The following is a 23861-nucleotide window of genomic DNA, read 5'->3' as shown; positions in this document are numbered from 1 at the left end:
GGGTGGCTGACCTTATGCTGCCACATTCTAGAAGGCATGTGCAGGAGACTGAGGCTGCTCCAGCCATCTGTGTTCTGCCTGAGCTCATTGGGAGCCCCCTCTTAGCACAGGATGTTAGAGCCAGTAGGACCTCAGAGATATGCCAAAACCCAGCCCTCAGCTCACCGCACATCTCTGCACCGGTGTCCTCTCCATGCTTCCCCATGCCCAGCAGGGGTAGGGGAGGTAGCAAAGTATCAGGCAGGCAGACACCTTCCTTCCTGCTCACACCGCTGTCTTGTCAGAGCGCACTGCTGCCAGCTGGATTTCGACAGAGAGACCAGACCCAGAAAGCAGCCACCGGCCCGTTTGACCGTGAGCACCTCCTCATGTACCTGGAGAAGGAGGCTCTGGAACAGAAAGACAGGGAGGACTTTGTGCCCTTCACCGGGGAAAAGAAAGGTAAGGACCCCAGGCAGCACATCTGGGGACGTGGGTTCTCCTAATGTGTCGTCGTGGAGGGTCAAGCAAGGGAACTTGCCTGAAGGTGGGAAATAAGCCCACGAACTGGGTTCAGTATTAGAATCATGGCGGTGGATACATGTTGGTAGACACTTGTCCAGACGCATAGACTGTACACCCCCACGAGTGAGCCCTCGTGTGAACTACAGGTTTGGGTGATAGCGGTGTCAGTGTAGGTTCATCCTTTGTAGCAAATGTCCCACTGTGCAGTGGGCTGTCGGTAGAGGAGAGGTTGTGAGCGTAGGGACGAGGGTACCTGAGAAATCTCTGTACTTTCCTCTACTAACCTAGAATAAAACTTGTTAATTAAAATAAGTAAAATATAATAATTAAAACTTAATAAAAATAAAACTTACTAATTAAAAAAAAAGAGCCATGGCAGAGTATGTAGGCTACAGATATAAAGAACAAAGTAGTGGTTACCACTGGGGAGAGGGAAGGGAGGAGGGGCAAGATAAGGGTAGGGGATCAAGAGGTACAAACTGCTATGTATAAAATAAATAAGCTACAAGGATATAGTGAAATTTGATACTATTTTGTAATAACTTTAAATGGTATATAATCTATAAAAATATTGGATCACTACATTGTACACTGAAACTAATATGATATTGCAAATCAACTATACTTCAATAAAATAAAACAACATAGAATATTGTGCAGAGAAATTAAAGATCTGAACAGCAACAATAAAAAAAGTTACCAGTCTGAAGGAAAGAAAATTGTCTTCAGAAAGTTTATGAATCCGGCTTCTAAAACCCATGCGGGGAACCATAGTTTACTAAAAACAATCTGCTTGAGGAAGGGGGGATAAAAGGAATATGTAGGCTAATGAAATGAATACTTGGTGTGATGGTACTCAAATCAGTTTTGTAAAAAACAAAAACAAAAACAAAAACATAAACCCCGAAGAAGCAGTTTTGGAAGCGTGCAGTAGTGTAGGGCCTGGAAGAGGGCCTTGGCGTGTTCCTCCCAGCCGGGGCTTTTCCGGCTGCAGAAGTCTACTCTGTGTCTGGGCGTTGTCTCTGTTCCCTTAGATGCTACCGTCAGAGGCCAGTGCAGTCAGTCATCCATTCACCCAGCATGTCCCAGGCACCTCCTGGGTATAAAGCCGTGTGCTACGTGCTGGGACCACAGGGAACAAGACCCCATCCTGCCCTCAAGGAGCCTGTGATCTAGTGATAGAAACACTATGATAGACCTGGCAAGGCCTGAGAGCAGGGGGCTATTTCTCCACACAGGGATCGATCTCAGAACTAGGACAAGGAAAATCCTCCTCCCAGCTCCTGACCCTGAGCTCCCCTTTGGGGGAAAAGTGAGTGCCATTCGCCAGATCAGGTTCCTCAGCCATGAACAGTGACGTGGGCCCAAAGATACAGATGTGATGGCTGATAACCTCATGGCAACTGTGGTCTTTTTAAACCACAAATCAGATCACGTCACTTCCCTAATTAAAGTCTCAGACCATTACCGTGGTCCTCGGAGTCCTGGGAGAGCTCGCCCCACCCACTTATCTGACTGTGACTCTCCTTTCCTCCCTGAGCCTTGGCCTCACTGTCCTCATTCAGTTCCCCAGACCTGCCAAGCTCTTTTCCTGTCTCATGGTCTTCTTCTCCTGAACTTTTCCCTCTGACCCACATCCCCATTTTTCACTCTCTAAAAACCCCAGTTTAAATGTCTGGCTTTCCCTGTCCAAAACATACCCCTTCTTTCTAGCATGACACTCATCTATTGCTTTCACAGCACTGTGACAGTGTTCATCCTTTTGTTTATTTACTTTGGGGCTTGTATGTTTTCCACATGAGATTGAGATCCGCAATGGGGCCATGTCTCTCTCACATTTTGGCACAGAAACTGACACAGGGGAGGTGCCCAATACGTGCGGATTCGAATCAGTGCGTCTCTGAGCTTCTGTACCACGGCCACAGCGGGCAGGAGCACCGGCGCCACAGCTGCCTTCTCTCGTGCGGCCCCCTGCTCTCCGGGCACCTCCAATGGATCATGCACCATGGATAGTGTTATTTTATTAAGTCAAGTTGAGCAGTGACAAACTGGGCAAATTACTGAGGATTACAGTAGAAATAAGGGGCTGTTTCAATGGTGGCACAGTTATTGTTAGACATTTAATTGTGAAAGAAAAAATATTTCAATGTCAGATCTTCAGTAAAAATCCCAATTAACATCCAGTATTTGGGTAGCGAAAGCAGAATAAGAGGAAAGCTCGGGGGAGAGGATAGCTCAGTGGTAGAGCACGTGCTAAGCATGCATGAGGTCCTCGGTTCAATCCCCAGCACCTCCATTAAATAAAGAAAAAAACAAAGAAACCTAGTTACCTCCCCTCCGCACCAAAAAAGAGGAAAGCTGCTGTCTTCTGTTCTCAGAGCAGAGGTCTGAGGAGCAGCTATGGTAAATTATCTCCTGACCCAAGTTGGTCTGCAGATGGTTCGCGAGAGGTTGGGAATACAGGAGCAGCTGGAGTAATAAATGGGGGTACAGAAGATGAACACAGCTGCACAGTGGAGCTTAGGAGAAGGCTGAGAGGCAACACAATTGAACCGAAGGAGCAGAGAGCAAGTTTCTCAGAAAGAGCAGAGGATCAGAGTGAGGCGTCCGCCGGGCCCCTGGAAGAACGGCGCTGAGCCAGGAGCAGCTGGGGGCTGTCAGGAGGGCCTCGGGCGAGGGGCCGCCCAGCCTCAGTTCTGAACGGCGTGTGCCCTAGGCCCTCAGGTTCCTGGGCCGCATGAGTCATTTAGAACTTGTTCAGTTGGACCCCAGGAATGGATGTGCAGTAGCAGTTATCCCGAACACTGATAACTGGGCCACCTGTATACCTGGTGTTCAGAGTAATCCTAAATGGTACCTGGGATTAGGTACTCAGAGAGCCCATTTTGACTTTGGATCCAAGATCGTCGAGCCAGAAAGAAAATGCTTCAGGCTGCAGACATGATGCAGAATCAAGTCTGAGAGGAGCCTCAGTGACTGAGATATTATTGATTTATTGATGCTTTTTCCTTTGCTGTCCTCTGGCCACTCTCCTGTTTTGTTTCCCAGTGTATTTCCATTCTTTCTGGGAAATGTGGCAGCTTATGTCATGGTCAGTCCAGAGGTTCAGGCTGGGGCCGGGAGTAGGGGAGCAGGTGCTGTAGACATCGGCATATTCAGAAGTGAGTCGGGGGCAAAATAAATGGACTGACAGGATGACATGGGAGATGGTGGCAGAGAATGCATGTGTGGGGAGCACAGGGCCTTGCTGCTCAGACCTCCACATCTCCAAATATGACAACCCTGGTTTTTCCTTTTAAGTCAGGCTGGCTCTGGTGTGCTCTGGAGAGGTAGCTGTGTCCCCAGGTCACTACACTCATCAAGTGACCTAGATAGAGCATCCTGGTTGCCTATAGTCTCAATTGATAGGAAGAAATCTCTGCGGGGATCACCAGCTTGTCCCTCAGGAACCCTCCAGGGCTGTTGGATGCATCTGCCCTCCCTATGCAGGGTCCAAAGCAGGGACACAAACAGAAGTCCATGTGTCATTTTTATAAATAGTTAAAAGCTATAACAGACTGTTAGAATATGTGCTTTCCTCCTACAAATATACCTGGGCCAGTATTCTTGGACTTCCAAGAGTTCCACATAGGGATGTGGGTCCATCCTACACTGCCAAGGCCTCAGGCACCATGATTGACACCCCAGCCCACATATCCAAGCTTCGTCCACACTCACCCATGGACAGCCTCCCCTTGGCCTGGGGGTGCACACCCTAGCAGTGTGACTTGCTTTCAGGAGGATGGACATGGGGAAGGGACTCACACGGGCCCTGGAAGCAGGTTCAAGGCTCTTTGGCAGGGAATTTCAGGGGCCCAAGTGCTTGGAGTATATCCAGCAGGTGGCCTGTATTCTGGATGGGAATGTCCCTTTGTCCCCGTGACTCCTCCCTCTGTGGGGCAGAGGCAGTGGGGAATAGGGTGCAGCCAGAAGGGACTGGAGTTGAGCTCTTTAGAGTACAGGGCTCCTCTCACCCAAGTCTAAGGGCAGAGCTGCCCATGATGGGGAAGCAGAAGCCACTGTTTCCCTCTCTGCCTCCTCAGATCTCCATGTGGCAGAATCCAGGATTCCTCCTCCGACCTTTCTTCCCTCTACCAGTGGAATATTGATATTGGCATCATCCCAGAAATTAAGGAATCCCAGCTAGACGTGCAGTGGTTTAATGATTCAGCTCTTAATGGCCAGAGCCACTCATTCTCTGGTCAGTCCACTCACCCTACAACAAGGCAGCAGCACACAATGGTTTTTGTTTTTCTTCTGATTTAAAGGGAGAGTCTTTATCCCCAAAGAAAAGCCCATAGAAACTCATAAAGAAGAAAAAGTGACCCTTGACCCAGAACTGGAAGAAGCTTTGGCTGGCGCCTCTGACACTGAACTCTACGATCTTGCAGGTTAGTCCTCAGCTCTGGGAAACTTTCCTGTCTGGCGCTGTGACCTCTAGGCATGTGCTGACATCCCTGGAAGCAGCCTCAAGCTCCTGTGTAACTATCGATTATTAACACTCTGAGCCTCAGTTTCCCCGTCTGTGAAATTGGGATAATAATTATACTTTGCCTGTTACAAAGATTAAATGACTTCCTATGTGTTAGGCACTGTACTAAGTGTTTTACAAATTCTTTTCAAATAAATGAGAGTCTGTCATTGTGTTTCTGGCATTGCCTAGGAAGACGATGAGAGACCATCCAACAAACATATCTTGCTCTGGCCCCATGCTCACTAAGCAGCTTCTGATTATAATTTGGCTCCCAGTACCAAGTTCAGTTTGTGTTATCATAACACCAGGTTGACTTCAGCTGTCAGGGAGCTATAAGACTGGATACAGGTGACTTAACCTCTCTGAGCAAACATTCTGCTGTGTCTCAGCTGTAAAATGTAAAACCATATTTCAACTATAAAGTACTCCCCAAAATACCCATCCTACAGAATTCAGGGGTTACTATGAGAAATTAAAGAGAATAAACATAAAGGAGGGTTGGAAAGTTAAATAGTGAAATAATAGCCCTTGTGCTTTCTAAGGAACTGTCACATTTGGCATTTTATTATCCCAAAATTTCCATTTCCATCACAAAATTTCTTGCAGTTCCCCAGTCACTGTTCCATTTTGATTCCCACTGGCAGGTCTGTTAGCCTAACTGTAGAGCAGGAGTAATTTACTGTTACATTTCCCCAGTAACATAAATCTATATTCAGCCCAGTCTGCTCATTTTTTCTCGTTTTCTTAACAATAGCAGTAATACAATAATTATTGTTATTATTATATGAATTGCTTATACATGCATATAGAAAAAACCCAAATAGTACAAAAGAATATGCAATGAAAAGTAAGTGTCAACAACAAGATCCTACTGTATAGCACAGGGAACTATATTCAATATGTTATAATAACCTATAATGGAAACAAATCTGAAAAAGAGTGTATATATGTATATATATATGTATGTATGTATAACTGAAGCACTTTGCTGTACACCTGAAACTAACACAACATTGTAAATAACTATACTTCAATAAAAAATGCTTTTAAAAAAGTTATTTTCTCACCCTATTACCTAAGTCCCCTCCCATTACTTATATTTCCTTCAAAAAAGATTCATGCATATACCAGCATGTTTGTGTACTAACTGAATGGAAATTTGGAATATTAGGATCATTAGGTCCCCTCAGGATAGAGGTGCTTTGAAAGACAGTCCACTGCTTTGGCAAGAATTCTCACATTTCTATTCCATTGGAAGACATAATAACCAATGATAATCAACATAATAATAATCAGTCTCCTTCCTGCCAGGAGAACCATCTATGTCTTATTCTAATAGCGTGCCAATCATCTCAGCTACATTTTCATTGCTTCTGTGATGATATCAGTGGTCGATAATTAAATTCACATGTTTGAACCCCTCTCCGAAGTCACTGCGGGAGCTGAGGCACCTACATCACACAGTTGTAAAGGTGCTTTGCCGTAACCATTCTTAGCCCTGTGGTTGCTGTGGAGGGATCCTGTTTTGGTTACTGCTCTTCCCAAGGGTCGCCTCATGTTCTCTCCTGGAATTGCCCAAAGGGAGAATGCAGGCTGGGCTTAAATTCTCAGGAAATGCCTAAGAAAGGAGAGCGAGAAAAATACCAATCATTTGGAAGACACTAGATCCTGAATTTCATACGGTAAAACGGGGTGGGGGGGGAGCAGTCCCAACAGAAAACTGTCTCGTTCATCTTTGCTCAGCCTCCCTCCCTCGGAACTCAGGAGGAAGCCCAGCGGGGAGTGGGTGGCAGCATCTCCTCTAGGGTGTATCTGGTAGGTCAAGAGCGGCCCCATGACTGGATGGGCTGACAGTCTTTGAGGTTTAGATTAGAAAGAGTACCAGGGCCCTTCCCATGTTACTGTGGCAGATCAGGAGCAGAAATACAGGCAGTTCATCAAGGAAGCAGAAATTGACCTCCAAGACAGCATCTCCCAGAATGGCCGGATTTCGGTCTGGTCATTACCCAGAGCCCAGTTCTCAGCTCCGCTGGCCTAGAGACTTGTTCTTGTCAGTGTACCTGGGAGCTGTCAGATTGGAGCAGGGCAATGGGGACTGATCCGCTAGCCAGATTCACAGGAAACAGATAAAACAAAAATTGAACTTGGCACTGGGAGCCGAATTATAATCAGAGTTGCTTAGTGAGTACAGGGCCAGAGAAAGATATGTTTGTTGGATGGTCTCAGTAGCCTGTGTTTATCACACAGAGCATCTTCTTCCAAGACAATGCCAGAAACACAGTGAGAGATTATTTATTTGGAAAGAATTTGTAAAGCACTTAGAACAGTGCCTAACATGTAGGAAGTCATTTAATCTTTGTAATAAGCAAAGTATATTTATTAACCCGATTTTACAGATGAGGAAGCTGAGGCTCAGAGGAATTTAGCAACTTCTCAAATCTTACAGATAGTATGTGACACTCAGAATTTAAACTCTAGCTGATTGCCCCTGACTGCCACTCTTAACCACCAGACTTGCTGGCTCTGAACATTTGCCCTTTCTTGGCTGTGCTGGCTGCCTCCCTCCTTCTAAGATGTAGATTTCATCACATGAGGAGCTCAGAGGTGCACCTCTGCCACCTGTTGGCCGACTATTCTGGGATCCTTCCCAGGCAGCCACCTGTAATTTCTCACTTGGAATTGCATTAGCAAAGGGAAAGCTGGGTGGGCAGTTGCAGTTAGAGCACTGCCCCCGCCCCCGCCCCGCCCGCCTGGCTCCCACTTCCCCATGCTGTTTCTTGCAGACTGTACTGCCCCCCAGTGCAAGTTCCCTGTCATACAGGAGACTCAAAATCTCAGCCTGCTTCTCTGAACTTTTATATGCTGATGTCTCTTATTTCCCACCCTGGGAAGCTTTAGATTGGGAAAGGACAACTCTTTTTGGTACTGAGAGATGGGAGAAATGAGGAGATTTACACTGAAAGAAGTCTATGATTTTTCAGCTCTTTGTCTCTAGGAAAACTGCATGCCATAGTCCATATAATGTTAGATCTTAAAATATCCTCAGATTCAGTCCTACCTTCACATTTTACAGACGAGAAAACTGAAGGGATGAATTTTCTTAACTAGGAGGTCTAAGTAGATTTTCAATTTGGAGACATAACTAGACCATTGTCCCTTAGAGCCTAAGTGATTCCACATGTGTAGATGTAGAAAGACATGTGAAGATTGCTAGTGGTCTTGGGATGAGAGGTTTTTTAATACTTATTTAATACTACGCATGTGTCATGCACTTTGCAAGGCAAGAGGGGTCTAGAGACTAATCTTTATGATACGAAGAATTGTTCTTCGAGGGGCAAATGAACAATGTGGACATCTTAACATACCTTCCCGAACTTAAAGTTTATTCACTGATTATCTTTGCTTTCAGCTGTTCTTGGGGTACACAATTTGCTCAACAATCCCAAATTTGATGAAGAAACGACCAGCACAAAAGGAGGCAAAGGGCCTGTGAGAAGTAAGTTGACGTGAAATCTGTGATTCTGTGAAACTTGGGAGCCTCCGGGTGGTGCTGGCGGGAGAGAGGCCTGTTGACTTGGGCCCCCTGGTGTGCCCAGAATTCTTTTAGGCTTTGAAGGTGGATCTTGTCAGCTCACCAAGGATCACAGGCTCTGAGCAATCAAACTGGAATAGATCAGCGAATAATGGGAGCTCTGTTTAGCGGTATAACTAGGACCAATCAATGTTTTGCTCAGAACATGCTCTCTTGGTAGGTCTGTTCAGTCAGGAGAGGAAATTACTGATAAAAAGTTGCTTTACGTTCCTCATGATGTTTTAATCAACTCCAGTATCTTTGATAAGTTTCCTTCTCTATTAGAGTGCCTTCTTGTCTCAATAATGGATGCTTGTCATTAGAATTTGTATACCCACTTTCCCCAGAGAGCAGGAAAGACACACTGAGGTGAATTTACTGGCACAGAAAGTTCAAGAACACTATCTTCTAGGTCACTGTTTGCCGGAGAAATGTACAATTCATTAGACTCTCTCGCTTACTCATTCATCAGTCATTTACTAAATGCCTACTGTGTCAGGAATGTTCTAGGCTTAGGTACAATGGTCAAAGATGGTCCCAGCCCAAGGGAACTTAGTCTCTCTGTGGGAGGGAGGGATGGATCAATAATCAGGTCGTCACAGTACAGTGTGATCCAGGTGCTGTGAAAACTCAAAAAAGATCACAGCGTCTCTTAGGTTAGTTATATTTTATTCTCTTTCATAGTGACTTGGGCAATGCTTTCTATTCTCAGAAGTATATTTATCAACCACTGTTCACACTGGGTGATTTACCCAGATGATGTGCAATATTCCTTTTATTTTCCTGCTGGTTTCTTATGCATACCGATGAAAAATATTCATCCTTTTAACTTCAAAATCGAAGGGTAACGCTCTGCCAACATGTTTGTTACTAAAAGTCTGGTGCATAACCTTCTGGGCTTTTATACATACATACACACACACATATCGTTAACTTTTCTAAAGATTTCATTTTTTTAGAGCAGTTTTATATTCACAGCAAAATGGAGAGAAAGGTACAGAGAGTTCCCATATAGCCTCCCCCATTATCAGCATCCTGCACAGAGTGGGACATTTGTTACCATGGATGAACCTACCTTGATACATCATTATCACCCAAAGTCCGTGGTTCACATTACAGTTCACTCTTGGTTTTGTACATTCTCTGGGTTTGGGCAGATGTACAATGACATGTTTCTACCGATCCACTCTGCTCTGCCTGTTTGTCTCTCCTTTCCTGTGAACCTCTGGCAACACCTGATCTAAACTGTCTCCAAAGTTTTGCCTTTTCCAGAATGTCATACAGTTGGAATCATACAGTTTATAGCCTATTCAGACTGGCTTTTTTTACTTAATAATATGCATTTACAGTTCTCCGATGTCTTTTCATGGCTTGATAGATCATTTTTTTTTGAATTGAGATATAGTTGATGTACAATATTATATAAGTTATAGGTGTACAACATAGTGATTCACAATTTTTAAAGTTTTTACTTCATTTATAGTTATTATAAAATATTGGCTATATCCCCTGTGTTGTGCATTATATTTCTGTAGCTTATTTATGGTCCACAAAAGAGTTTATACTTCTTACTCTATCCTTGCCTTTCCCTCCCATCTTTCCTCTCCCCAATGGTAACCACTAGTTTGTTCTGTATATCTGTGAGTCTCTTTTCTTTTTATGAAGTCTTAAAAAAGTTAATGAAATGTGTGTATGTATAAAAGCCCAGAAGGTTATGCACCAGGCTTTTAATAACAAACATGCCAGAATGTTACCCTTTGATACTGAATTTAAAACTAATTTGTTTTATTTTTTTGATTCCACATATAAGTGATATCATACAGCATTTGTCTTTCTCTGTCTGACATTTCACTTAGCATAACACCCTCCAAGTCCATCCATGCTGTTGCGAATGGTAAAATTTCATCCTTTATTATGGCCGAGTAGTATTCCATTGTATGCATATATGTACCACATCTTCTTCATCCATTCATCTGTTGATGTAGACCTAGGTTGCTTCCATATCTTATCAGTTGTAAATAATGCTGCTCTGAACATTGGGGTGCATGTATCTCTTCAAATTAGTGCTTTTTTTTTCAGATATATTCCTAGGAGTGTAATTGTTGGGTCATATGGTAGTGATACATGATTTCTTTTTAATGCTGTATAATATTCTATTATCTGAATATACCACAGTTTATTTATCAATCCACCTACTGAAGGACATCTTGGTTGCTTCCAAATTTTGGAAATTATGAATAAAACTGCTGTAAATTTTCATGTTCTGGTTTTTGGGTGGACATAAGTATTTCATTTTTCATTAACTGTTTTTCATATCATGGTTCTCATCGCTCATCAGTACATGCAGGTTTACTTCATTCTCAATGAATAGATAGCATCATGTTATGTGATTATGCTGTAACTTATTTAACATTTTTGCGTTGATGGGCATTTTGTTTATCCTGTTTTGCTGTCACAAGTAATATGTCAGTGAACATCCTCAAATTTATATCCTCATGTATTCATGCTATTTTTTCTGTAGATTAGACTTCTAGATACAGAGTTACTGGATCATAAACTATCCACATTTTATATTTTAATAGATAATGCCAAATTATTCTTCCAAAAATGTCACACCAGTTTACATTCCCACCAACAATATGTGAGGATACTTTTTCCCCCACATTGTTGCTGACTCTGAATATTATCTCTTTTTACACTTTTTGGCTAATCAAATAATATCTCATCTTTTAATTTAAGAGTTTATAGTTACTTTTTTATATTTTTTGGTTGACTCACAGAGATTCCTCTGATTGTATTACTTGTTCTGTTCATTTTCAGTTGGGTTGTCTTGTTGACTTGTAGGAGCTCTGTGTGTTTTGGAATATTAACCCTTTGTATGTTACATATATTGCAAACATTTTCTGTTAACTGCTTTTAAGAATTCTTCCATTTTTCTCTTCTATTCCTTTCTCTTCCTGTACTATTCTCAAAATTAAAGCTCCAAAATGGAAATCAGAGGCCATGGTCAAGAGGCCGGGGGAGGATTAAGGTTTGGGAAATAAAGAGACTCATCGTTTCTTTTCTGCTTCTTAGATTCTTCGGTTTGGTTAGTATAGTCTGAAAGAGGTCCATGTGGAGCACCAGTAACCACTCATGAATATTCTTTTGAGGGTTGGAATTTGCTGTAGGGCCTCCTGCACTTTGGGCTCAATGGAAAGTCAGCCACTGAGACTTCTCATTGTGCTTAAAAAGCCCCAACTTTTGAGACTATAATTCAGAGCCCACATCTTTCCTATGCTTGCTTAGCTGAGACTAAGCTAATTGTCATTGATATTAGAATATTACTGGAATCAGAGCATATGAAAGAAAGGTCGTTTGGAGGGAAGTCATCTCTGATTTTTAATGGGAGAGCCCTTACATTTTCTTTTTAAAATTAAAACTTGAATCTTAGATGTGGTCAAAGGTGAAAAAGTCAAGCCAGTGTTTGAGGAACCTCCCAATCCCACAAATGTGGAAGTAAGTCTGCAGCAGATGAAAGCCAATGATCCCGGCCTGCAAGAGGTCAACCTCAACAACATAAAGGTATTTCACTGTACTTGTCAGTCGCTTGATTTCTTATGAGATAAGAAACTTGCTGGAGATGACTGAATGCCTGCTTTCACACCTGTTTGCAATCCTTTGTAGCCACTGATTTTGAGGCAGGATATCCTATTCCAGAGAAGTGGGTTTAAAAAAAAAAGAGTGATTTCTAGAATTCTTTTAAAAGAATCACAGTACTTGTGTTAAATATAGTGTATTAGTTATCTATTGCTGAGTAACAAATTACTCCAAAACTTAGAGGCTGATAATAGCAAACATTTATTATTTCACACAATCTCTGAGTGTCAGGAATCTGGGAGTGACTTGCTGGGTAGTTGTGGCTCAGGATTTCAAATGAGGCTGTAGTGAAGCTGTCAGTCAGGGCTGCAGTCATCTGAAGGCGTGACTAGGGCACAGTGACCCAGTTCCAAAATGGCTCACTCATGTGGCTGTTGGCAGGAGGCCTCAGTTTCCCACCACATGGACCTCTAATACAGCTGCCTGAGTATCCTCACATCATGACAGCTGGCTTCCCCCACAGCAAGTGATCCAAGAAAAAAAGAGCAAGCAGGAAACCACAATGCCTTTTATGACATGTTCTCCGAAATCACACATTGTCACTTCTGCTTTATTCTATTTGACAATAAGTGAAGTCCCTCTCCAAGGCAGGAGAAATGTGTATATGTGTGAGAGAGAAAGGAGGTTAGGGAGTGGGGGTGGGAGGAGAAAACACTGCCTGACATCTGTTTTGTTCATTCTTGTTGGGCCAATTTTTAGCATTTAATAATATTAACTGATTTTTTTTTTTATTGAGTACTGGCTATGCATCATATATTTTGCTGAATACTTCAAATTCATTATCTCATTTAATCCTTGCTGGGACTTGAAAACCTTTAAGTTGCCCCAGCGGTCACAGAGCTAGTCTGTAGTGCCTGCAGGACTCAGGTCACCCTCGAGCCATTCCCCATGTTACCTCCCCCTCAGGTGGTCAGTACTGTGCTAAGTGCTGTAGAGGGTGGAGTGAGAGTCATTCAGTCTTTATTCTGAAGAACTTAAGTTAGGAGGAAAACACTAAACAAATAATTACAGCATGATGTGGTAAGCCCCCAAATGTTACAGAATTGTGGGTAAGGAAAATGTCGATCCTGCCTAGAAGAGCCAACAAAGGGGGCGATATTTCTACTGGATCTTGAGAGATAAGTAGGAATCAGTCAAAGCAAAGGACAAAGGAATTTCTAGGCAAAAGAAAAAGCATGTCTGAAAGATGGAGGGGAGAAAGACCATGGTATAATAAAAGAATGGCAAGTAGGTCACTCTGGCTAGAATATAGAGAATGAAGGAGAAAAAGAAGGAAGTACAGTGCGTGATGCATAATTTGAGAGGAGTAGGGTAAACAGAAAAGTGACGCCAGAATGTCCCTTTGTGCTAGATTGCCTCATTGGACACTAAGTGGCGCTGTTGGCTCAGGTTAGGTTGGTTGCTGAAGATGGGTGATAAGTGTCTTGATGGAGGGGACAGTGTGCAATTAGCCATCTAAACATACACGGTATTTAAAAGCTGTGGGGCCTTAGCTTGGGGTGAAGGTGCTGCAGACTGGGACTGGGTCCTCAACTCTCCGTGCCTTCCTCACCTTAGAACATTCCAATTCCAACCCTGAAGGAATTTGCAAAGGCTCTGGAGACCAATACCCACGTGAAAAAGTTCAGCCTGGCCGCAACCCGCAGCAATGACCCTGTGGCGATTGTAAGTAAAATCCTTAGAAATATAACATGAAACATTTAATTTATTAGAATTTATTTTTAATTTGTTTTTTCAATTCACAATTTTTAGATCTGGTATTTTATTTTCCATATAGTTAATAAACAAAATTAGTTATAATGAGGCAGTAAAACGAGAGCTCAAGAGTCAGGCACTCTGAATTCATTGGAATGTTGTTCAAACTACACTTTTAGGAGAAAGAAACAAGATTAGATTAGGTATCTAGCTAAATACAGATTTAGATTTTGTGCTGTGGTTAGTACAAATTTTCTGAAACTTTTGCATCTATAATAACATTCTGTCATAGTCATTGGCTATTATGAGACCCCCCCAAGCCCTACAGGAACTTGGCCAACATTAAAAAATATTAATGTATATTTCATTTTAATCTTTGAAATAGATTAATATGTCTCAAAAATATTTTAAACAACCAAATCTTGAAACATTCTTTGTTTGATACTATTAACCAGAATATGAAAAAAATAACCAACCAGAAGCCCTATTCCTTCTCTGCACATTAGATAATTCAAGTAAATAAGGAAGCTCCTGGACCCAAATAAATACAATTACCATTGCTGTCATCAGTGATAATCCTTCTATTAATAGCTAACATTTCTTGAGCGATCAGTAAATACCAGTGCTGATCTCTGGGCTTTACACGTGTCACCTCACCTAATCCTCACTGTAATACAGTGAGGTGTGTACTGTTATTAGTTCCTTCCCACTTTAATAAATGAGCAGTCTGAGGCTCAGAGGGGTTAAGTAACTTTTCCAAAGTAACGCAACCAGCAAGTGGCAGAGCCAGGATTCACCACCAGGCCTTTCTGGTTCCACAACCCCGGATTCCTGACTACCAAGCTATGCTATATTTTATACACAGCGCCTCACTGTCATAACGTTTGCTAAAATATGCCAATTATCAGAAGGCTGAGCATGAGCCTGTGGTTCTACAGCATCTGATGCTCAGCACTTGAATCAAGCTAGAAAAATAAAAGTGTTCTTGACTTGATGATGTGACTTAAGTAACATGTCTGTCGGAAGATCTAAAATAGCATTAAAACCAGACAACGTGAGAGTAACGACTGCCCATCATGGGTGCTGGCACAGGGCAGATGTTTGAAAAATATCTGTTAAATGAATAAATGAACTTGCCCTCCAGTCTCTCAGCGATAGAGACTATTTCCATGATGATGACGGCAAACTTGGAAGAAACATTCATGTAAAAAAGGGACTAAGCTACAAAACTGACGTGTTTTTCCAGCAGTTATTACATATCTAAATTTGTAGGTTGAAAGCAGTTTTAATTTGAAACCTATCATTAAAATAGAAAAAGAGCAGAACTCGATCATTGGTAAGGTGAAATTAGCAATTTAAGGGTTCTTATCTGTGTATGATCTCTATCCTTTAGTAGACTTGTTTTCAACAAACCAAAGATATTTGCAGTATATTTTGTATGTAAGTAACTAAAGGGATAATAAAGAAATAATTTGTTATTTCTGTTTAATATATTATTTACAGTAAAATGGCAAGGATGTGAGCAGTTTATAGTTCATTGTCAACACTACTGGAAAATAATCTAACTTCTGCTCTAGATCAAATAGATAACTTGCTAAACAGACTGAATAAATTCAAAATATAATTATCTCTTTGGTACTGTTTTTCATCCAACAGTTATGTATTGAATGCATGCCATGTGACAAGCACACCGTACAACTGCAAGGAATAATTGCCATCCTTTAGGGAGAGGAAAGCAAAGCTTCTTTCAGCCTTATGCCTGGATGGCTTCACATGGTCTAGCCCTCACCTGGCTGCCCCCAGATGGTTCCCCTTTCACCTATGCCATAGTCAGGAAAGACCTTTTCTTAGCTTGGAAGTTGGTTGATTACCCCACAGGCAAAAGAGATATTAAGACTGTGACTATGGCTGAACAACTCACTGTTAAGAATTACAAATCAGCATTAAAGCAAGAGCTTCATAAGGGGAGGGTATAGCTCAATGGTAGAGTGCATGCTTAGCATGCACAAGGTCATGGGTTTGATCCCCAGTACCTCTGTTAAATAAAAAAATAATAATAATAAATAAGTAAACCTAATTACCCCTCCCCCCCAAAAAAGTAAAGCAAGAGCTTCAAGAGACTTTTCTATATATGTTTCAGAAACAAATTCAACAAAGTACTTGTGGGATTATTGTGAATGTAAACAAACCATGTGTATGTGAGATAACATTATCCCCATTTTACAGATGTGACAACTGAGTCTCAGAGTTTGAGTCACTTAACTAAGAGTACATAACATGTGGCCAAGCTAGGAAGCGAATTCAGCCTGTAAAATTCTGTAGTTTGACCTGTAATCAAATTATTGAATGGTAAATTTTCAGTTTACCATGCCCCAGGCACTTCCATATAACCATGTCTGTGGCAGGGAATATTCATGAAACTTGCCGCACTGAATGCCGATGTAGAGAAAAGGCCCAAATGTATTTTTTTAAATGTTGTTATTATTAGCAGTGATGCCACATACAAATCAAAAGTTTAGGACAGCACTGTCCAATAGAAGTAAAATGAGAGCCACAAATGTAAGGCACATGTGTAATTTTAAATCCCCCAGAAGCCACATTAAAAAAAAGAACAGAAAGAAATGGGTGACATTAAATTTAATAATACATTTTCTTTAAACCAGCATACTGAAATAGTATTATTTCAAAACATCAATGTGAAAATGTAGTGAGGTCTTTTACAGTATTTTTCTTGTACTACATCTTTGAAATCCAAAGCGTGCTTTTCATTTACAGCATGTGTCGATTCAGAACAGGCACTTTTCTGAATTGTGCACCGTGGCTACTGCTGGGAGAGTACAGGTTTGGGCAATGCAGGAAACTGCATTTCCCCCCAATACTGTAAAGTACGGACAGCAAAACCTTCTCTTTGAAAATGTTTTTCTACTCTAATTGTTTTCTATAACCTTTAAGAAATCTTGTCTTTGCTTTACTAATGTTCTTATCCCCAGCACATGTAATAGGTGCTCAAATGTTTACTGAACTGAAGTGAACCTGGGCCTCCAGCCCAGGGTTATGTTTGGCTGGGTCTCTCCTTGTTTTGTTCAGTATGAGAAAAGTGTTTTTGCAAGTTGAAAAGAAATTGGCAAGATCCCGGCTACTTGCCAAGAGGTCCCGCAACTTTTTTTTATAAAGGCCTAATTGCTCTGACATTTTGTTATTCTAGTAATGGAAGTAAATCCCAAAGCTTGGGGCGTCCACAAGGAAAGACCTGATGCCTTCCCTTCTGGGGCTCTAATTAAAATGTGTGCATTTAATTCTAACTGAAGACCTAGCACTGAATAAATGTATTTTTAATTTACATGGTGCATGATAACATCAGTGCAAATCCTTGAGCCTTTCTTGTAGTTCAAGTAACTGCTTGCGTACTACACCAGATTATTCTTCTAGTCCGGTGGTTCTCAACTCAGAGCAATTTTGTCCTCCCAGGGACACTTGGCAGTGTCTGGAGATATTTTTGGTTGTCATGGTGGGGAGGGGTACTGTTGGCATTTAGTGGGTCTCAGAGGCTGCTGAACCTTCTGCAGGACACAGGACAACCTCCCACAACAAAGAATTATTTGGCTTCAAATGTCAATGGTGCTGAGGTTGGAAATCCTGTTCTTGTCTCACGTTGGTTTCCTTCTCCTCTTCCTTCTTGTCTTTTCCACCGTCAAAGCAATTAAAATAGTCCAGAAGTTCCTTGTTCTACTCCCCAGAGCAATCACTAGTCGTGGTTTGTTTTTTCATTCTTCTAGTTGTTGTCTGTACAACTTTAAATAAGGAGACTGTTGAGCCTGGCTGAATATTAGTCACCTAGAGAGCTTTTGAGAAATGCAGCTGCGAGTCAACTATACTGTAATAACAAAAAAACAAACAAAAGCAGCCATCCAGGCCACAGTCTGAGATTCTGATTTAATTCATCTGGGGTGGAGGCTAAGCATTGGTATGTTTTTTAAAGCTTCCAGGTCACTCTGATATACAACCATTCTGCCTTCTATCCCTCCTTCCTCTTTATCTTTGAATGGTAGTTAGTCTATCATATCACACATTTGAGCTTTATACATTTTATGTCATCATATTCTGTTGTGCATATAGCCTAACTCCAAAAAGTTAAAACTTACCACCAGCATTTACAATTATCTGACTGTACAAATACATAAATCTCTGTTCTTGTGGGCCTTACAGTCTGGTGACTCATGCTCGTCTTGTCCTTGTTCTTTTGTAAGTTTTTCTTCCTAGATACTTTTAGGACTCTCTCTCTTTTCCTTTGGAGTTCTGAAATTTCACTTGTATGTGCCCACTTAGGAGTCTTTTGTATTTATTCTACTGAGCATCCAGTGGGTTCTTTCAGATAAAGACTCGTGGCTTTCTTCAACCCTGGGAGATTTTCCCCTGTTCATTTCTGTTGTCTTTTTGCTGCTGTTGTTTTTTTTTTTTTGGTCCTTCTGAAACTCCTGTTAGATGAATGCTGAGCTGCTCTGTCTTTCCTCCATGTCTCCTAACATTTCTCTTGTATCTTCTCTTTGTCTTTTCCTCTACATTTTTGAAAACATCTTCAGCTTCAGCTTCTAGATTACCAACTTGGTCTGCAGCCACATTCATTTTATAATTCTAGATTTTTAATGCAGTATTTCAAAATTTAAAGGCATTTTCTTGTTCTTTGTCCTCTTTTTAAACATATATATATATATATATATATATATATATATATATATATAATAGCCAGTATTTATTTATTTTATGGCTTTTCTTTTTCTTTCTTTCTTTTTTTTTTTTTTGAGATGGGGTGGGACAGAGAGAAAGAATAATATTTAGAAGTTTTGCATATTTCTGTTCCCTGAGTGATCTTGGTTCCGTAAGTGGCATGTTATCCTGTTTGGTCAACTTGGTTTTTCTCTTTCATGATGTTGGTTTTCCTGATATGTCTGGCAATCATTGGTTGCCTGTTCATATTTCCAAATAGAGAACAAAATAGATTTGTGTAAACCAGGACCATCTCCCCCTCTGCAGTTATGTGGATCTGGTTCACCGATAGATCTCTCCCTTAAAAGGGAGGCCCCTTTATATTTCTCCATTTGTTACCAACGGACAGGCTATGTATTTTATTTATCAATTATTGACTCTGCCCCTCCTGCTCAAATATAAGCTCCCTAGAACAGGGATTTTTGTTTTCTCTACTGCTAGCACACAATAGAAGCCTGATAGTCTTTTTTCAGTAAATGATTGAATGAATGAATGGGTGGTTTTGTAAGGAGGCAGGTGAACTGTTGGGCAGCCTTCCCTGTAGTGTGTGCAGTGGAGGCCCACAGGCAACCTAGGAGTCCTCCGCAACTGCTCCACTTAGGAGGGCTTTGCTCTGGGACGGGTGCATTTCAGTATATTTCCTTCCTGGACATCGTCGCACTGCATCTGGTGGAAGGTCTGGAGATGCCTCAGTTTCTGCACCGCTCTCTCAGGACCTAGCACCCTCAGTAGAGGCTCATCCTGGGAGATTTCTCCCTGATAGTTGTGCTGGGAGTTGCTCTCTTTCAGGGAAACTACAAGGAGGGGTGCTGTGCCCTCCATCTGCTCTAGCAAAACTGTGTGTTCCTAAGGCAGTTCTGTAATCAAACGCCCTTACCAAGTCTTACCTCTGGCGTCTCAGGCAATCATGTGCTAATTTCTCCTCCAGTCTTTCTATTTTTTGTATTTTAGCAATGTTCCAAAATAATGGCCCTCTTTTTTTGTTTTCTTGCACTGTGAGAGTTCCAGGCACTTAAAAATTATGTCTTTTCTTCATGACAGTGGAAAACTTTGGGAGTAAGGAGAGCAGACAGGTATGTGTGTGCAGTCTGCTGTCTGGAACTGAGTCTTCAGTGGCTCTGCCACTCTGAGGGGTGATTTTGTTCTTAAAGTTATCTTTGAAAAATCCTGATTTACAGATGACCTGAAATAATAGGACTAAATTAGTAGTGCCCAAATGCTAGTCAGTGATAAAATTTTCTATACATTTATATTAAAAGGGAAAAAATGAAATAATTCTGAGATTATGTCCTTTCTACATTTTTTATAATGTTAAAATGCCTTTTCTTTAAAAAATGACAATGATAACAGATGGTAGTGGGTTTTTAAAAAATGTCCTTACTTAATAAAACAAAGTTTTATTTTATATCAGTGTATATTCTTTTTCATTATATGTTATTACAAGCTATTGAATATAATTCCCTGTGCTATACAGTAGGACCTTGTGGTTTATTAAACTAAACAATTTTTATTGCAGTTTTCTTATTTTTGTTACTTGGTGATGAAAGTATGATTTAACTAAGATTTTCCTTAAGTACTGTAAAAAATATCTATTTAAGGTAGGGGTGGGGAGTTGAGTAAATAAATCTTTGGAAACCCTAATGGTTATTTCTTTTTTACATAATAAGGCTTTTGCAGATATGCTAAAAGTAAACAAGACCTTGAAAAGTCTAAACATAGAATCCAATTTTATCACTGGTGCTGGGATCCTGGCCCTTGTAGAGGCACTAAAAGAAAATGACACCCTGACAGAGATCAAGATCGACAACCAGGTGAGCTAACACCCCAGGGTGCGTGTGAGGAGGAGGAATGCCGCAGTGAAGGGAGCTGAAAGACCCAGTTCTGTGACTTGATGTGATGTTCTGGTTTTCCGGTGAACTGGGACTGCTTCTAGCCTGTGGAGGGTGTGTGGGAGACCATATTAATGATTAAATGGTACACCGTGGGGCAGCCTGAGACAGAAAGCGTCCGCTCTCCCCCAGCCCTGGGCTCCTCAGGCAGCAGAGGAGAAAGAGAGGAGGTGGGGGCAGAAGCGTCGACAGCTGCTTTTTTTTCAGCCTTCATCATCCTTGCCTCTTAGCACGAATCTCAGCCCAGTCCTGCCCCAGCCGTGCTGCTGCCTCTCACTGGGACTGTGAAAAAAGCAGCGTGGCCATGCCCAGAAACAGGCTCCTTGTCCCTGGTTGGAGGCTGCCAGAGCCGAAAGAGCAGTCCCAGGTCCTGCTGTCTGGTGCTGGCCACAGAACCTGTTTAAAGGAATCAGGGTTCTAGAAGATGGTCTGGCTTAGAGTCCACACCCACAGTGTGATCACAATCTCAGCCTCTGTTGCAGCATCTCTCCAGGTCCCACCAACAGCCAAAGTGGGCTGCTTTTCCTGAAGTCACCACCCCCTGTGCCCTGAAGACCCCTCTTTCCCAGCATCAGCCCACAGTGTCTCTAGAGTTGCTCTGCTGACTTCAGCTGGTTCCTGCCACAGACAGCAGCTCTCAGTTCTCAGCATGATGCTGTGCCTTGCCCCTTTGGCTACAGGGACGTATCTGTAATGGGATTCAGTGAATTGGAGAGGTCTAGACACTGTATAGTTGGAATAAAGGATCCTGGAATGGATCAGAAGGAAGAGAAAGCAAGGAGACTTGTATTGTGGGCATACCCTGTGGGGTGATGGGAGGTGCAGTGTAGGGAGGACCTGTTGAGAGTGCCCCCCGCCTGTCTGGGAAATGCCCTGGTCTGGAACCTCCAAGGTCTGATAAAGCCCCAGGATGCCACCCGAGACTTTTGCCTGAGCCTGGAGAACCCCAACAGATCCCATGTATAGCTCTACTCTCCTTTTTTTTTGGCTAACCCGGACAAATGGGCTGTCTCAGTGCAGGTCCTCTACCCCTAGACCCCTCCTGAGGCTTGTTACCAGGGAAGCAGGGAAGCCCCACCAGGTACTCCCTCACTCTCACCCTCCCCAGAAGGGATGCATTATCAAAACAGCTTGCCCTGTACAGAGGTGTGGAGTGAGTCCCCAGAAATGTGCATGTGGGGATGCCTACACTCGGGAAGCTCGCTCCTGTGTATCCTAGTGTGTCCAGCTGCTAGTAAATTAAGAAAGAGGCATCAGGAAGTGAGAGAGTAGGTTAACAAGTTAGAGGGAAATAAGGAGTGAAAAGAAGTGAACCCTCAGGGATATATATCAAATAGACTGATATCAGGAAGCAGTTAAGAGGGCTCTTAGTGAGTTTTTCCAGGAGAGCTAAGACAGAAGTGGATTCCTTATTTGCAAGTATGTTTAACTTTTTGTGTTGGTTTAGGCTGTTGTGAAACCCCATATCTGAAATAATGTTCCAGATACTCTGTTTCCAGTTCCTTGTAAGATACTACCTAGAGCTGCCAGATAAAATACGGTTAAATTTGAATTTCAGATAAACAATGAACAATTTTTAGTACAGGTATGTCCCAAATAGGACACACTTGTGCTAAAAATTATTATTTATTGAAATTCAAATTTAGCCATATGTCCTGTATTTTTAGTTGCTAAACCTAGCAATCTTATACTTAGTAAGTAAGCGAAAATCCTGAAAATTTAGAATAGAGTAGCTTTTTAGAATGCACGTGAAGAAGACCCTGAAATGCAAAGTCTGAACTTGTTCTCTTAAATGCCCTTTGAATCATCGTCTTCCCCCTTCTCAGTCATCTAGGAATGGATTTGTATAATTTTCAACTTTCATTCTCCAGTATGCCTCTAAAATAGCTTCTCTTATGACAAGAGAAAGGATTAAGTTCTAGAGCAGCTGCAGAAAGTATTGGCTTTATTCCAAGAATGAGGAAATTCAGAGTTAAAACTTGTCTTCCATCCAGATTTTGTTGATTGACTTATACACTGTTAGAAGTGGACCTCAGTTTCCTCATCTGTGTAATGAAGGATCTGAAATAAAATCAGCCCTGAGAGTTTCCCCAGGCAGGACCAGCAGCTGAGACCAATTTAACATCACTGCAGAGGCAGCTGCACCAAAATGAAGGCCTGCTGAGAATCCACGACCGGGGCTCAGCTCCAGGTCAACAAGTGATGATTTAATCAGGTGCCTCTGTGAGCTGAACAGTCAGTGATGCACATTAATGAAACCGATGGGTAACTGCTCAATAAATTTGAGTAGAGAAAAAAGGTAACATGAAAAGGTGATCTGGAGAAATATATGCTGAAACTTTGTTTCTTTTTCTTTGTATTTAGTGACTTGAAATAAAAAAGAGACACATACCCAAATTATAAGAAATTCTGGTGCCCATTGGACACTCAGGCTGAGAAAGATGCTCTATGCTCTATTACTCTCTCCTCTTCCTTTATATGCTATCCTCCCAATATCATTTTCTTCAGCTCCTACATCGTTTATATCACCACAGCATGCCCAGCCTATATGTCACCCAAATCTAGGACTCCAGATGCCTAAGATTTGCAAGAGGAAATAAAAGGGCTTTCTGTCCTCCCTCTCAGTCAGCTACATCCACTTTGAGCTCCTTCTGCCTTTGGAGAGCACCTTTGGCCCACCACAGGGGCATAAGCCATAACTGGGGCAGCCCTGACCTAAGCTCAGGTCTGTCCTTCTTGTGGTCCTGCTCTTCTAAACTGTGTGATGAGCTAAAGTTTCTCATGAGGCTTTAAGGTCAGTATCTTTTACTCTCCCTCCCACAGATCAGCATTGCTGAGAACACTAACCTCTACACTGTGGATACCCAGAATTGCAATTGTCTGACTGGACATACCACATTTTGTTCATTTCTCAGAGAGAGACTCACTTGACAGGTTGCTGGATAGAAAGAAGAAAGAGAGCAGAGTGAAGCCTTAGAACTTGCCTAGGACACAAAAATTCCTCCATAAACTTTTCTTCTTCATCTACTCAATACTTAAATTTTCCAGATTTGAAAGGTACATGTATATTTTTAATCTGTTACCAGTCAATCAAAATTACATGATACCAGCACAGACAAACTTGGCAGAGCAACAGAGTCCAGGAACATACCCAAGTCTACCAGAGAATTTTGCAGCAAAGTAGTATTTCAACTCAGTGAGGAAAGAACGAAGTAAAAGATGGTGCGACAACTCACTAGCATTTTGGAACAAAATTACTTTGGGACTCTACCTTAATTCTTATCCT

The 23861-nt window shown here is 41.9% G+C and overlaps 1 protein-coding gene across 3 annotated transcripts in view; it reads left to right on the top strand.

Moving 5' to 3' along the window:
• Window positions 1-23861, top strand: part of TMOD2 (tropomodulin 2) — a 49232-nt gene that overhangs the window by 13138 nt on the left and 12233 nt on the right. For 2 of the 3 annotated variants that reach the window (XM_072962416.1, XM_072962417.1), the window contains exons 3-8: window positions 285-441; window positions 4812-4934; window positions 8427-8513; window positions 12022-12152; window positions 13785-13892; window positions 20354-20497. In XM_072962416.1, the coding sequence (XP_072818517.1) occupies window positions 285-441; window positions 4812-4934; window positions 8427-8513; window positions 12022-12152; window positions 13785-13892; window positions 20354-20497 (750 nt within the window). The remainder of the gene's footprint in view (window positions 1-284; window positions 442-4811; window positions 4935-8426; window positions 8514-12021; window positions 12153-13784; window positions 13893-20353; window positions 20498-23861) is intronic. The other variant, XM_072962418.1, reaches the window with a different exon arrangement.

Source organism: Vicugna pacos, chromosome 6, assembly GCF_048564905.1.
Source record: "Vicugna pacos chromosome 6, VicPac4, whole genome shotgun sequence".
NCBI lineage: Eukaryota > Metazoa > Chordata > Mammalia > Artiodactyla > Camelidae > Vicugna > Vicugna pacos.
The sequence above is the reverse complement of the archived record's forward strand: the minus strand, read 5'-3'. Positions and strand labels throughout refer to the sequence as shown.